Raw genomic sequence first — 13,275 nt, 5'->3', positions numbered from 1 at the left:
CCTGTGATCCTAATAAGATAGGATAACAGCTAACATTACTAAGAATAATAAAGAAACTGAGGGCCAGCTCCTTGTGGCTACTGCTGCCCTGGAACCATTCCCTGTAGCAAAAACTAGTCAGTAGCATGTGGAAGGCAGCTCTGCCTTGAAGGGCATCAGAGCCCATCTTTCTCTGCAGAATAGGTCTCCTGTATGTGGTGTGCATATGAAGGTATGGGTTTCTGCTTGCGGATGGGCACATACTTGTACATACATTTGAGGAGTTCCTGTCGTGGCTCAGTGGTTAAGGAACCTGACTAGGATCCATGAGGATGCGGGTTCGATCCCTGGCCTCACTCAGTAGGTTAAGGATCCAGCGTTGCCGTGAGCTGTGGTGTAGGTCGCAGATGTGACCCAGATTGGCGTTGCTGTGGCTCTGGTGTAGGCTGGCAGCTGTAGCTCTGATTGGACCCCTAGCCTAGGAACCTCCATGTGCTGCAGGTGCAACCCTAAAAAGCAAAAAAAAAAAAAAAAAAAAAAAAAAAAAGGTGTTTGATTTCCTTTATCCATCTTAAAGAAAAGTAGGATAAAAGCAGTTTTCTGGCAACAGAACCTTCTCTATGGCAAAGCTGGTGGTGCTGGTGGCTCACACTGCTTCTTCAGAGCTGGTTTTCTTTTGCCTGCATTAGCCCTGGCTAACATGTGATACATCTAAACTTACAGACTAATGAACTACATTATAGCAGGTTCTTGTTTTTATCTAACTGTTTCAGTGGATTTCTACCTACTAATCTGATATTTGAAATCCCAAATAGTGTTTATGTGTATAAGAAAGAAAGGGAAGGGAAGAAAGAAGAAATATATACTCATTTACACATATATGTGCAGATCCCCACATGGCCACTGGCAGTGTCTTAAGGTATCAAATTAGCAATTCTGGATAAGGTTAGTAGATGTTGGTAGTGGTGTCTTTGAGATGGCTTTGCCTTTCAATTAAAGAAATTAAATCAAAGAAAATTAAATTATCTTTAGTTTTGATTCGGGTGTTTGATATACCTTACCTTAGTTGAGGTTTTTTGCTTTTCGTGTGTGTGTGTGTGTGTGTGTGTGTGTGTGTGTGTGTGTGTTTTGAAAATGGATGGTCTTTGCTATGTGTACTGATATATTATTAATAAGAATACTAAGTTTACCAAAATATCCCATTTTCCTTTATTCTGGACCAGCATTTTCTCCTCCAAGGAAAGGTGAAATGTGCTAGCAGAAAACATCTACAGAATAAAACACTAAAGCACTCATACCTCTCAGACTTGTAGGTTATGACAGTTGGAGCACATAACTCAGCGAGCAGTAGAAGATCAAATTCCGTGTGTAAAAGTCTGTCTTTGCCCTGTAAATATTTGAATTACAACCTTTTTTTTGCCAAGGGCGGTTTCCTTGATCCTATTTCCTTTTTCTTTACTCTAGTCCAGCAAAATTAAAAAGGGAAGCAAAGGAGACTGTACTGTACTGAAGCCTACACTCATGGCAGCTGTCCCGGTGAGTACAGAATGTCAATATCATTCATTGCCTGCACTTGGACTTTTTTTTTTAATTACTCAAATGAATTTATCACATCTGTAGTTGTATAATGATCATCACAATCCAGTTTCACAGGATTTCCATCCCATAACCCAAGCACATCCCCCCACCCCTGAAACTGTCTCCTCCGGAGACCAAAAGTTTTTCAGTGTCTGTGAGTCAGCATCTGTTCTGCAAAGAAGTTCAGTCTGTCCTTTTTTCAGATTCCACGTGTCAGTGAAAGCATGTGATGTTGGTGTCTCATTGTCTGACTGACTTCACTTAGCATGATCATTTCTAGATCCATCCATGTTGCCAAAAATGCCATTATTTCGTTCCTTTTAGTGGCTGAGTAATATTCCTTTGTGTATATGTACCACTTCTTCTTGATCCACTCCTCTGTCGATGGACATTTAGGTTGTTTCCATGTCTTGGACTTTTAAAAAAGTAACCCTCTTAGGTATTCATCTACATTTTAAAATAATTTTACTTTGTGGAACTTGTGGCAAAATGGGTCCCTTAAAATCTTAGGTAAGCGTTACGGAAAGATGGAATGGCAAACTTCTGACGTAGCTGCCATATCGTTTCCCTTAGGGCTTAATTCTTAAAATGGAGATAGAGTTGATGTACAATATTGAGTTGATGTACAATATCAGGTGTACTACATGATTTAACATTTGCATGCCATACTTTTTTTTTTTTTTTTTTTTGGCCACACCTGTGACATGTGGAAGTTTCCAGGCCAGGCATTGAACTTGTCTTGCAGCAGTGACATGCGGCACAGCTGTGGCGATGCTGGATCCTCAACCTTCTGTGCCACAGGGAACTTTCATATACTTTTTAATTTTTATTTTATTTTATTTTTTTGCTTTTTTTTTTTAGGGCCACACCTGTGGCATATGGAGGTTCCCAGGCTAGGAGTCAAATCAGAGCTGTAGCTACGGACCTATGCCACAGCCATAGCAACACGGGATCAGAGCCGTGTCTGCAGCCTCCATCACAGTTCACAGCAATGCTGGATCCTTAACCCACTGAGCGGGGCCAGGGATTGAACCTGCATCCTTATGGGTACTAGTAAGATCCGTTTCCATTGAGCCACAACAGGAGCTCCCCCATACACTTTTTAAAAGACGGATAGTTAGAGATGCTCAAGTCCTTTTAGAGAACTTTTGGGATTTCTCAATCACAAATATGAACAAAGATTTCAGTTGTACAGTAATGATTCCTTTTATGGAAATGGAGAAAACAACATTGTACTATGCTTGAATGCTGTGCCCCCTCCCCACCCCCCGCCCCGGTTTTATTGAGATATAATTGACACGTAGGATTGTGTCAGTTTAAGGTATACAATATGATGACTTGATATGCATATATATTGTGAAATGATTACCACAATAAGGTTAATGTTATTACCACTTATCACCTCACATAGTTACCGTTTGTGTGTTTATGATGAGAACATTTAAGATCTTTTACCAACTTTCAGGCATGCAATACAGCCTTGTTAACTAGTTACCATACTGTACATTGGATATCTAGGTTTTTTTTTTTTTTTTTTTTTTTTTTTTGTCTTTTTAGGGCCGTACCCGTGCCTTTTGGAGGTTCCCAGGCGAGGGGTCAAATCAGAGCTGTTGCTGCCAGCCACAGCCACAGCCACAGCAACGCCAGATCCAAGCCGTGTCTGTGACCTACACCACAGCTCACGGCAATGCCAGGTCCTTAACCCACTGAGCGAGGCCGGGGATTGAACCCACAACCTCATGGTCCTAGTCGGATTCATTTCTACTGCACCAAGACGGGAACTCCTGGATCTCTAGACTTTTTCAAATGGAAGTTTGTACCCTTTGACCAACATCTCCCCATTTCTTCCACTCCCAGACCCTGGCAACCACCAGTTTACTCTGTTGCTATGGGTTTGGCTTTTTTAGGTTCCACATAGAAATGAGATCATGCAGTATTTGTCTTTTTCGGTCTCACTTTTTTGACTTAACATAATGCAAGGGATGGCTCTGCTGTCCTCATTTGTGAATGGTTCTATTCTAATATTGAAAGGGCATCCATAGAGTTCTTCATTGTAACACAACTGAGTTTACATTAATTGCTATTTTAAATATTTAAAACTAGCTATTTATAAATAGGTATGCTATACTTAACAAATCTTGTTAATTTGTGCTAAGCAATGCCAAGAAAACATTTAGTCATGGTCAGGGCTGTTTTGCTTTGTTTATTTAGTTTTTTTTTCTGTTTTGTATATATTAGCTTGGGAGTCAGTATATCCCAAACCTAGTCCTACATCTAATTTTCCAAGGAGCTGTGAGCAAGAATCCTATTTTTTGTTATCTTAGCTTCTTTTAAAATGGAATAGAAATGACTAAATTATAGGGACAAAAGAATTTTAAGAATCTGTAAAACTCTGCCATGCTGTAAGAGTTACAAGGTAGTAGTAAAAAACCATCAGGATTAGATTAACACAGTTGAATGCTTGGTTCTATTTGAGAATAACTGAAAATATTTGAGAGAAAAGAATTTTTAGGGAGTTCCCATCGTGGCTCAGTGGGTTAAGGATCTGGCGTTGCCATGAGCTGTGGTGTAGGCTGCAGACGCAGCTCGGATCCTGTGTTGCTGTGGCTGTGGTGTAGGCCGGTGGCTACTGCTCTGATTCGACCCCTAGCCTGGGAACCTCCCCGCGGCCCAAGACATGGCAAAAAGACAAAAAAATAAAAATAAATAAAATAAAAAAATAAAAAGTTATCTTTATATGACAGATGAATGAATTTTTTACACTCTAGTTAATGTTTTTAGTGTACAGAACTGAAGAAGCCTCTGTGTTTGTCCTTAGTATTTTTAAGGGAAATTAATGATATAATAAAGTAAATATCTCCATTATACTAAAGACTTTTACCTAAGATATTATAAACAGGGTATTTTCAACTAAAGACCGTCTCAGTGTTGGTGCGGTTCCTTTCTGATTATTTAATATGTTGCTTCTTACCTTTTAGGAAATCATGGATAGAATTTATAAGAATGTTATGAGCAAAGTCCAAGAGATGAATTATATTCAGAAAACTCTGTTCAAGATAGGGTATGATTACAAATTGGAACAGATCAAAAAGGGATATGATGCCCCACTTTGCAATCTGTAAGTATATCTTATAGATTCTATAGTTTGAGCCTTTAGATCTTTTCGTGTTTTTACATTTGGAAGATGAATAAGCACATGGCAAGGTAATTACCACCAGCGTTGAATTTCTCTTTTTTTCACTTCTAAGCCTCATTGCTTGTGTAGCAGGCACAGGACCTTGAACTCTGATCTTGGCAATTTAACACATTTTAATAATTGAGAATGTTTTAAAAATTTAATTAAAAAATTTGGTCTCATGAAGAAAAACTACAACGGACTCTTGTGTCAAGACAATTGAGTTTTAAAAAGTGATTTTTCAAGATTTATTTTGCACAAAGCTTTCTGACTTATTGTAGTCACAAAATAACATATTAGGGGTATGAATATAAGTTATTTTAAATGTGGTGCTGGAGAGTCAGGATGGGGAAGTGTTTTCATTGGATGGGAAATAAGATAGATGACTAAATGTTCCAAGGATAACTACAGTTTTTCCATTGACATCATCATTTTCTTTCATCTCCTGTGTGTCAAAGTAGTTTCCCAACACGGCATTTTTCTTTTTGCATTTTTAAGAGTTTTCCTGACTTTTCTCCTAAGGTGTTACTAGTGGTCTCTTTGTTAACCTCTCATTATCGCAATGGTCCTAAAGTGTAGATGTTTGACCCAAGTTGAGAAATCTTTTCCAGAGCCTGTAAATTAGTATGTCACCAAAAATAATCTATGCATATATTCAAATCATTTATTTCCCCCCCCTTTTATCAAGGCTACTGTTTAAAAAGGTGAAGGCTTTGCTAGGAGGGAATGTCCGTATGATGCTGTCTGGTGGAGCACCCCTGTCTCCGCAGACACACCGATTCATGAATGTCTGCTTCTGCTGCCCGGTTGGTCAAGGCTATGGATTGACAGAATCGTGTGGCGCTGGCACGGTTACTGAAGGTAAGCATTTTTAACAGGGCAAATACTTCTATATTAGTTGCTACTGGCAAAGCCAATTTGCTTTGCCTTTGGGAACCATGGTAACTTTCTACCTCTTAAGTTACATCAGAGTCAATGCAAATCTGCGTAGTTTTAGTTTTGGAAATGTTTACTTGATTGTGTGTACCTTTTATTTTTTATTTTTTGCTTTTTTATTTATTTATTTTTTTTAGGGCCGCATCTGCGGCATATGGAGGTTCCCAAGTTAGGGGTTGAATCGGAGCTGTGACTGTTGGCCTACACCACAGCCATAGCAACGCAGGATCCGAGCCATGTCTGTGACCTACACTGCAGTTCACGGCAATGCCAGATCCTTAACCCACTGAGCGAGGCCCGAGATCGAACCTGCGTCCTCATGGATCCTAGTCAGATTCATTTCCACTGAGCCACAATGGGAACTCCGTGTACTTTTTATTTTTAAGCCTCGTAAATATTTATGCCAAATTGTCAGTCCTCAGAGTTCTGTCACCCTGGTCTTTTAATCTTCTCTAAGTGATCACTTCTGTGGAGAACTGAACTCTTAGAATAAAGTATCACTTTTGTCCTCCTTCTCAAATCTATATTCCTGCCCTAAGTTCTTGTTTGCTTTCTCTTCTGTTGTTTTCAACAGTCTATAGCAGGGTTTCTCAATGCTGACACTCTTGAAATTTTGAGCCAGATAATCCTTGATTGTTGGGTCTTTCTGGCACACTGTAGGATGCTTAGCCACAAGATAGCAGCTAGATAATGTGGCAATGAAATATATCTCCAGACATTGCCAAATATGTCCTCAAGGGCAAATCACCCTGGATTGTGAAACAGTGGGGTATAAAGTAATTTTCATTTCATCATCTCACTTTTACTTTAACCTCATGTACAAAGTCAAGGCCATTATCCAAAAACCGTCTCTCCATTGCCAAATTGTTTGTGACAGTGTTATTACCATTCCTCAAGTCATTCAAGGCATTGACTTTGAAGTCATCTGATTTTTTAATAGCTTTAACTTTCATCAGATCCTCCCATTTTTTCGTTGGCTTTCTCCCTCCCCTGCCTGCCACCTTTGGCATCTGACATTTTACTACTTCACACTGCTCTGAGGTAACAGCCTTTCAACTGCTTAGGATTCATCGATGTCACTTAGGATTCATCCTGTATTCTTCTCTTAGACAACAGCCACCTCAAACACGGCTCCATACCTGATGAACCTAGCTTTCAAGAGGTCTCTAACCTGGCACCATTGTGTCTGTTCTTCATAATTTCCCTCCTGTGTACACAGCTGGGTTCTTCTCTCCAGACAAGCCAATCTTCTTGCTCTTGTATTTTCTTTCTTTCTTTTTCCTTTTTCTTTTTTTTTTTTTTGTCTTTTTGCCTTATTCTAGGGCCGCTCCCGTGGCATAGGGAGGTTCCCAGGCTAGGGGTCGAATCGGAGCTGTAGTCACTGGCCTACGCCAGAGCCCCAGCAATGCGGGATCCGAGCCTCGTCTGCAACCCACACCACAGCTCATGGCAACGCCGAATCCTCAACCCACTGAGCAAGGCCAGGGATCGAACCTGCAACCTCATGGTTCCTAGTCGGATTCGTTAACCACTGTGCCATAAGGGGAACTCTGCTCTTGCATTTTCTGTTTCTTTCTTTTGGAAGGTCCTTTTGGCTGTCCAATCACGGCCATCTTCTTGTGTGCAACTCTTCAATTAGGTCTTTCTCAGCTATTTCATTTTACATTGTTCTTTCTAGTCTTTAAGGGGCTACTGTGCTCACCAGCAGTACCATGCAGGTTAGAATTTAAATGTGCTCTAAATTATTGCACATACTTTTCTCTCCAGGTTGTTTCTTTCCAGCTCATGGAGGGCAGCGTCTCCTTACCTTTAATGTGTTTTCCTCACAATGTTTAATGTAATGCTAGGTACAGAATAGGTTGTCCGTAGATATTTGCTCATTGCTGGCAATCACCACAAACTACAAAAGGATGATATCAGCACCATTGTCCTGTTTGATAACAGCCACTAACATTTTTTTTAATTTTTATTACTCAAATGAATTTATCACATCTGTAGTTGTATAATGATCATCACAATCTGATTTCACAGGATTTCCATCCCACAGCCCAAGCACATCCCTCCACCCCCCCAAACTGTCTCCTCCAGAGACCATAAGTTTTTCAATGTCTGTGAGTCAGCATCTGTTCTGCAAAGAAGTTCAGTCTGTCCTTTTTTCAGATTCCACGTGTCAGTGAAAGCATGTGATGTTGGTGTCTCATTGTCTGACTGACTTCACTTAGCATGATCGTTTCTAGGTTCATCCATGTTGCTATAAATGCTGGTATTTCGTTCTTTTTAATGGCTGAGTCATATTCCATTGTGTATATGTACCACATCTTCTTGATCCACTCCTCTGTTGATGGGCATTTAGGTTGTTTCCTTGTTTTGGCTATTGTAAACAGTAACAGCCACTAACATTTATGGAACACTTTGTTTTTGCCAAGAAGTATTAAGCACTGTCCACAGATGATCTCATTTAGCCCTCACAGCATGCCCCTAAAAGAAATTGGTTCTGTTATTACCCCCATTTAGCTAGATTAGGAAATGGAGGCTTAGAGAAATTAAGTAACTTGTCCAGCCAATGAGTTGTAGCAGAGGAATTCCAATCGAAATCTGTCTTACCAGAATCCTAGGTAGAGAACGGTGGATCCAGCTCTCTTCCTTTGACAGAGATTTTTGTGCTTAATTATCCAAAATATAGCCGTGAGAAGCCAAAATGATGTACCAACATTGGAAGCAATTGCACTGTTCAAATGAAGCTGACTATTGAAAAACGATCACGCTTTGCACTCCTCTCTCTATGGCCTCTTCTTTTGTCATCTTTCAGAATCTGGCTCTAACTCCAGGATTCCTGTTAACGCCCTCGTGCAGGTCTGAAACATGATATACTAACTGATATCTTTGTTGCTCTTCTCCCTGTAGTTACTGACTATACCACTGGCAGAGTTGGAGCCCCTCTTATTTGCTGTGAAATTAAGCTAAAAGACTGGCAAGAAGGTAAGCATTTTATGTCAAGCTCTAGTGTTTCTAGATATGCTAAAAAGCACTGTGAGCCTCTAGACTTACTTTTTTTTTTTTGAACGTGTTAGGTTGTCTGCGGTAGCAAGCACATCTTTGCTGTTGCTTGTTCCTTGTGCTTTCTTTTTTCATTGGAACATCATTAGGTTCCTAAAAGGAAAAGAACGTCTTTAGAATCGAGGCATGATGATTCTGAATTTGGGAATACTTGATGGTGAAAAGGAAAAAAATTCTTAGTGGGGCATTGCCTGCGTTTGGAGAAGGATATACATCCTATCCTTTGAAGCTCAGATTTCCCAGTGAGGAGGTTTGGTCTGGGAAGTGAAGTCCCAGATTTTCGGGGGACAGAATGACTAATCTCTCTCTCTCTCTCCTTCCCATACACACACACCCTGACTTCTTAGCTCTTGACCCCAGCAAACATTTTATGGTTGAGAATCAACTGTCCATCTATTCGTATAGTTTAATCAATTGTCTAGCTATTCGTATAGTTTAATCAATTGTCCACCTATTTGTGTAGTTTAATCAGTTGTTCAGCTATTTGTATAGTGTCTCAAAAGGTGAGCCACTGAGAGGAAATTTCTGCTTTCTAGACATTGATAATCCTTTTTATAAATCAGCTGGAGACAAAAGTAAAGCAATCTTCTTAGGATGAAGTTGTGAAAAATATTAAACATACTCATGAACTGCAAAATAGATAATTCCTAGCCATGCCAGATAAAGGGAGAGTAATTTAAAAGCCTAAGATTTTATTTTATTTTTCAAGTTAATATATTTGACATATAACATTGTATAAATTTGAGGTATACAACATGTTAAGTTGATATATGTATATATTGTAATATAATTGCCACCATAGTGATATTTAGCATCTCTATTACATTACATAATTGCCTTTTCTTTTTAGTGGGTAGGATAATTAAGTTTTAGTCTCTAAGCAGGTTGATGAATATACTACAGTACTATTGTCTGTAAAAAAAAAAAAAAGTTTAAGATTTTTAGAGAGAGTATTCACCTTGGAATGGAGCCATAGACTGAAACTTTAAAGAACCAGTTACCTTGTAAGACACAAGGTTGTTCAAACCCACAGCAACTTGGGATCTGAGCCGCGTCTGCGACCTACATCATAGCTCACGGCAACACTGGATCCTTAACCCCCTGAGCAAGGCCAGTGATTGAACCCACAACCTCATGGTTCCTAGTCGAATTCGTTAACCACTGAGCCACGACGGGAACTCCTCAAAAGTGTTTCTTATGTGACATTTTTATTATGTGCATCATTGTTGATGCTCTATGAGCAAACAGCTGTTCCTTTTAAAATACCACAGGGAAAAGCCAATTTCATTCCCAAGTGTTTTTTACATCTTGGAAATAAGTGCTCCTGCTTTCCTCCATGGTAACGCTCTTCCAATTTTCTTTTTCTTTTTCTTTTAATGTAATGATTTTTTTTTCCCATTGTAGCTGGTTTACAGTGTTCTCTCAATTTTCTACTGTGTAGCATGGTGACGCAGTCACACATACATGTATACATTCTTTTTTTCTCACATTGTCAGGCTCCATCATAAGGGACTGCTCTTCCAATTTTAGATCGAAAATTTGAGAAAATATAGGGAGTGTGTGCCTATGTATATTTGGCATTGGTGTCAAAATTGCTTTATTAAATGGGTTATTTGTTAAGTAGTGGAGTCCAAGAAATAAGGTATATGGTGAAACCTAGTAAGGAGAATTTTGCCTTCAGTTTTTATTTTCTGATTTTCTGGTAATGCATATTAAAGTCAGTTTTGGGAATTGGGTCCATATTTGGAGTTTCCCTTACTGTGAAAGAACTTTTGCTTTATGTAATAAGAATGATTTTAATGTTATTCATACAGTGGGTTTTGTCTTATTGAAATATTGAATAGCTTTAAATTTATGAGGAATAGCTAACAGCTGGAAGGAACTCTACTTTTAAATCTTTTATCACAAAATCTAACCAAGATCTCGGTTTATGAATTCAGATCTTTGTATCTTTTCCTTAAAGTAAGCTGTATTCTGTAATAAACAAATATTTTCATAGCCGTTGTTAATTATTTCAGTTAATTATTTCATATTTTCATAGCCATTGTTAATTGTTTCAATTATTATTGTTATTTTTTGGCCACACCTGTGACATGCGGAAGTTCCCAGGCCAGGAATTGAACCTGTGCCACAGCAGCAACCCAGGCTGCTGCAGTGACGATACCAGCTACTTAACTCACTGTGCTACAGGGGAACTCCAATGGCTTCCATTTTGAAAGTCATGACTGGCCACGGGCAGAGCTGAGAAATAAAACTCCCTCCCACTTAATCGTGTTGCCTTTGATGGGTACTTACTACTCACTCTCTTGATTAAAACCTCCTTGGAATATAACATATTAATAATTTACTTATAACAGCTTCAAGTGTTAACCCTTCTTGGGAGTAATTTTATCTTAACGTAGCTCTATGAACTCTAAGCTTTAATGAGGTTCCAAGTGTGAAATTTTATGGTCCTGGGAAGGTTCGGGGATGGCTCGTGGTTGGTGACTCTCATTGAGCCGTCCCTGGTCCTCCTGAAGTCACAGTCACTCACTATCCACACACAAATCTGAGTAAATATAAATTAATATGCTCCTGGAAAGTGAACTAAAGTTTGATCAGCAGAAAAATACTAGCGAAGGGTCTTTAAGGATTAACGCAAGTAAATTTCGTTTTGAAACAAGAACTCATTTGCTTCTGTGACTTCCAGGCGGTTATACAGTTCACGACAAGCCAAACCCCAGAGGTGAAATTGTAATCGGTGGACAGAATATCTCCATGGGATATTTCAAAAATGAAGAGAAAACGGCTGAAGATTATTCTGTGGATGAAAATGGCCAAAGGTGGTTTTGTACTGGTGACATTGGAGAGTTCCATCCCGATGGGTGTTTACAGATTATAGGTCAGTGTGTTTACTTTTTGTGCTTTTCTTTAGTATTTGCAACTTCAACATATATAAAAGGTAATATTGGTCAAGTCACTAATAGGGTTGATGATTTCATTGGTTTAAACTTTACACAAGGTCTTTAACTTACGTCTGCACTTCTCCATCTGTTTTGGGGTTAAATGAGTTGAGATATATATATATATATATATAGATAAATATATATATTTATCCATATATATTTGTATTTATCTCTCTCCCTATATATAGATGTATATATATCTCAACTCATATATATACATCTATATATATATAGATGTATATATATGAGTTAAATGAGTTTATATATATATTAAATGTTTAGAAGAAGGCAGTGCCCACACCTGAGTAAGTGGTAGCAGAAGCAGCATCGGTGGGGAGGATGGGCAGGACAATAGCAGTTTGTATTGAAAAAACAGAAATTACTCAGAAGAGATTATTTTTGTCAATCGCGTGTGGTTCTGTATAACCATCGACTGTAACATGCCCTATTCTAGGCTTTCCTCCCCATTTACCTCCCCACCCAGTAGGCATTATGGACACATTCTTTTCCCCAGTGGCCCTTTATAGGACTCTAACTAGCCTAGACACTTAGGAAATTATCATATCCGTCCTCAGAACAGATCTGCATGTTGTAATATCTGTTCTTCTGAGAATGTCAGTTGGCTCGGCGTTGCTCTTATTGAGCCTACCGAAATAGACTTTTTAAGTTCAAAGCTACTCCAAAATAGCCCTTACGCTCTTCCCTTTAACTAGGCAAAAGTTAAAAATCTGCCTAGCTGGTTAGGACCCAGCTGATTGGGCTGGGTCCCCTTCAGGTCCTTGTCAAGCCATAAAATTTCCTCAGTCATATCTCTAGTGGTCCATTTAAATCTGTTTCTAGACCCAAGTGTGACCTCAATATAGTTAGAGATTTCCTGGGAAAAATTGGTTCTTCGCCTAGGAGTTTGATCTGCCAGGGAAATTCCCAGGAAGCATGACTCAATCTCTAGACTAAATAACCTAACCCCCTCCTGCTTCGTCCCCTCGATCCTTAATTGTGCTGGAGTCCAAGGCTGGCTCTGGTGGCATATGGAATGGGTTCCTAGCCTATGGGCAGGCAAGTCAGCACTCACACAAAGAATGTCAGGCAGCTTGATGATTCTCTAGGCTGTGCCATCCTGTGCCAACGTGTTATTAGAGCACTTCCATTTTAACAAGATACTGTCAACTCCAGAAAATGGGGAATTAACATTTATTCTCTGTGCTCCATATGCCAGACATTGTGCTACATGCCTCTATGAGGCAGATATCGTTATCCTGGATAAAGTTGAGGATTGGAACAGTCAACTGATGTGCCCAGGGTCACATAGCTAGTAACAGGCAGAACTTCCATTCTAATGCTCCAAAGTCTTTGTTCCTTCTATGACATTTATGATAATAAAGATTATAATAAGATATTAAAAGCTTTCAGTGTAGGATGGAACATTTTAGCCAGTACTTCTTTAACTTGGCATTTCCTTTTTTTTTTTTAATCTTTTTAAGGCTGCACCCACGGCATATGGAGGTTCCCAGGCTAGGGGCTGAATCAGAGCTGAAGCCGCTGGCCTACACCACAGCCACAGCAACGCCAGATCCGAGCCACTTCTACAACCTATATACCACAGCT

The 13,275-nt window shown here is 39.3% G+C and overlaps 1 protein-coding gene across 9 annotated transcripts in view; it reads left to right on the top strand.

Moving 5' to 3' along the window:
* The window catches only part of ACSL4 (acyl-CoA synthetase long chain family member 4), a 76,781-nt gene that overhangs the window by 51,045 nt on the left and 12,461 nt on the right, over positions 1 to 13,275 (top strand). For all 9 annotated transcript variants that reach the window (XM_005673822.4, XM_005673819.4, XM_013986330.3 and 6 more), the window contains 5 exon segments: positions 1,444 to 1,515; positions 4,536 to 4,675; positions 5,421 to 5,593; positions 8,573 to 8,647; positions 11,415 to 11,606. In XM_005673822.4, the coding sequence (XP_005673879.1) occupies positions 1,444 to 1,515; positions 4,536 to 4,675; positions 5,421 to 5,593; positions 8,573 to 8,647; positions 11,415 to 11,606 (652 nt within the window).

Source organism: Sus scrofa, chromosome X (assembly GCF_054392235.1).
Source record: "Sus scrofa isolate SSC_HxYL_T2T_F1_AM1 chromosome X, Sscrofa_HxYL_maternal_Yorkshire_Landrace_v2.0, whole genome shotgun sequence".
Taxonomy (NCBI): domain Eukaryota; kingdom Metazoa; phylum Chordata; class Mammalia; order Artiodactyla; family Suidae; genus Sus; species Sus scrofa.
Note: the sequence above shows the minus strand (reverse complement) of the source record. Positions and strands in the feature narration are given on the sequence as shown.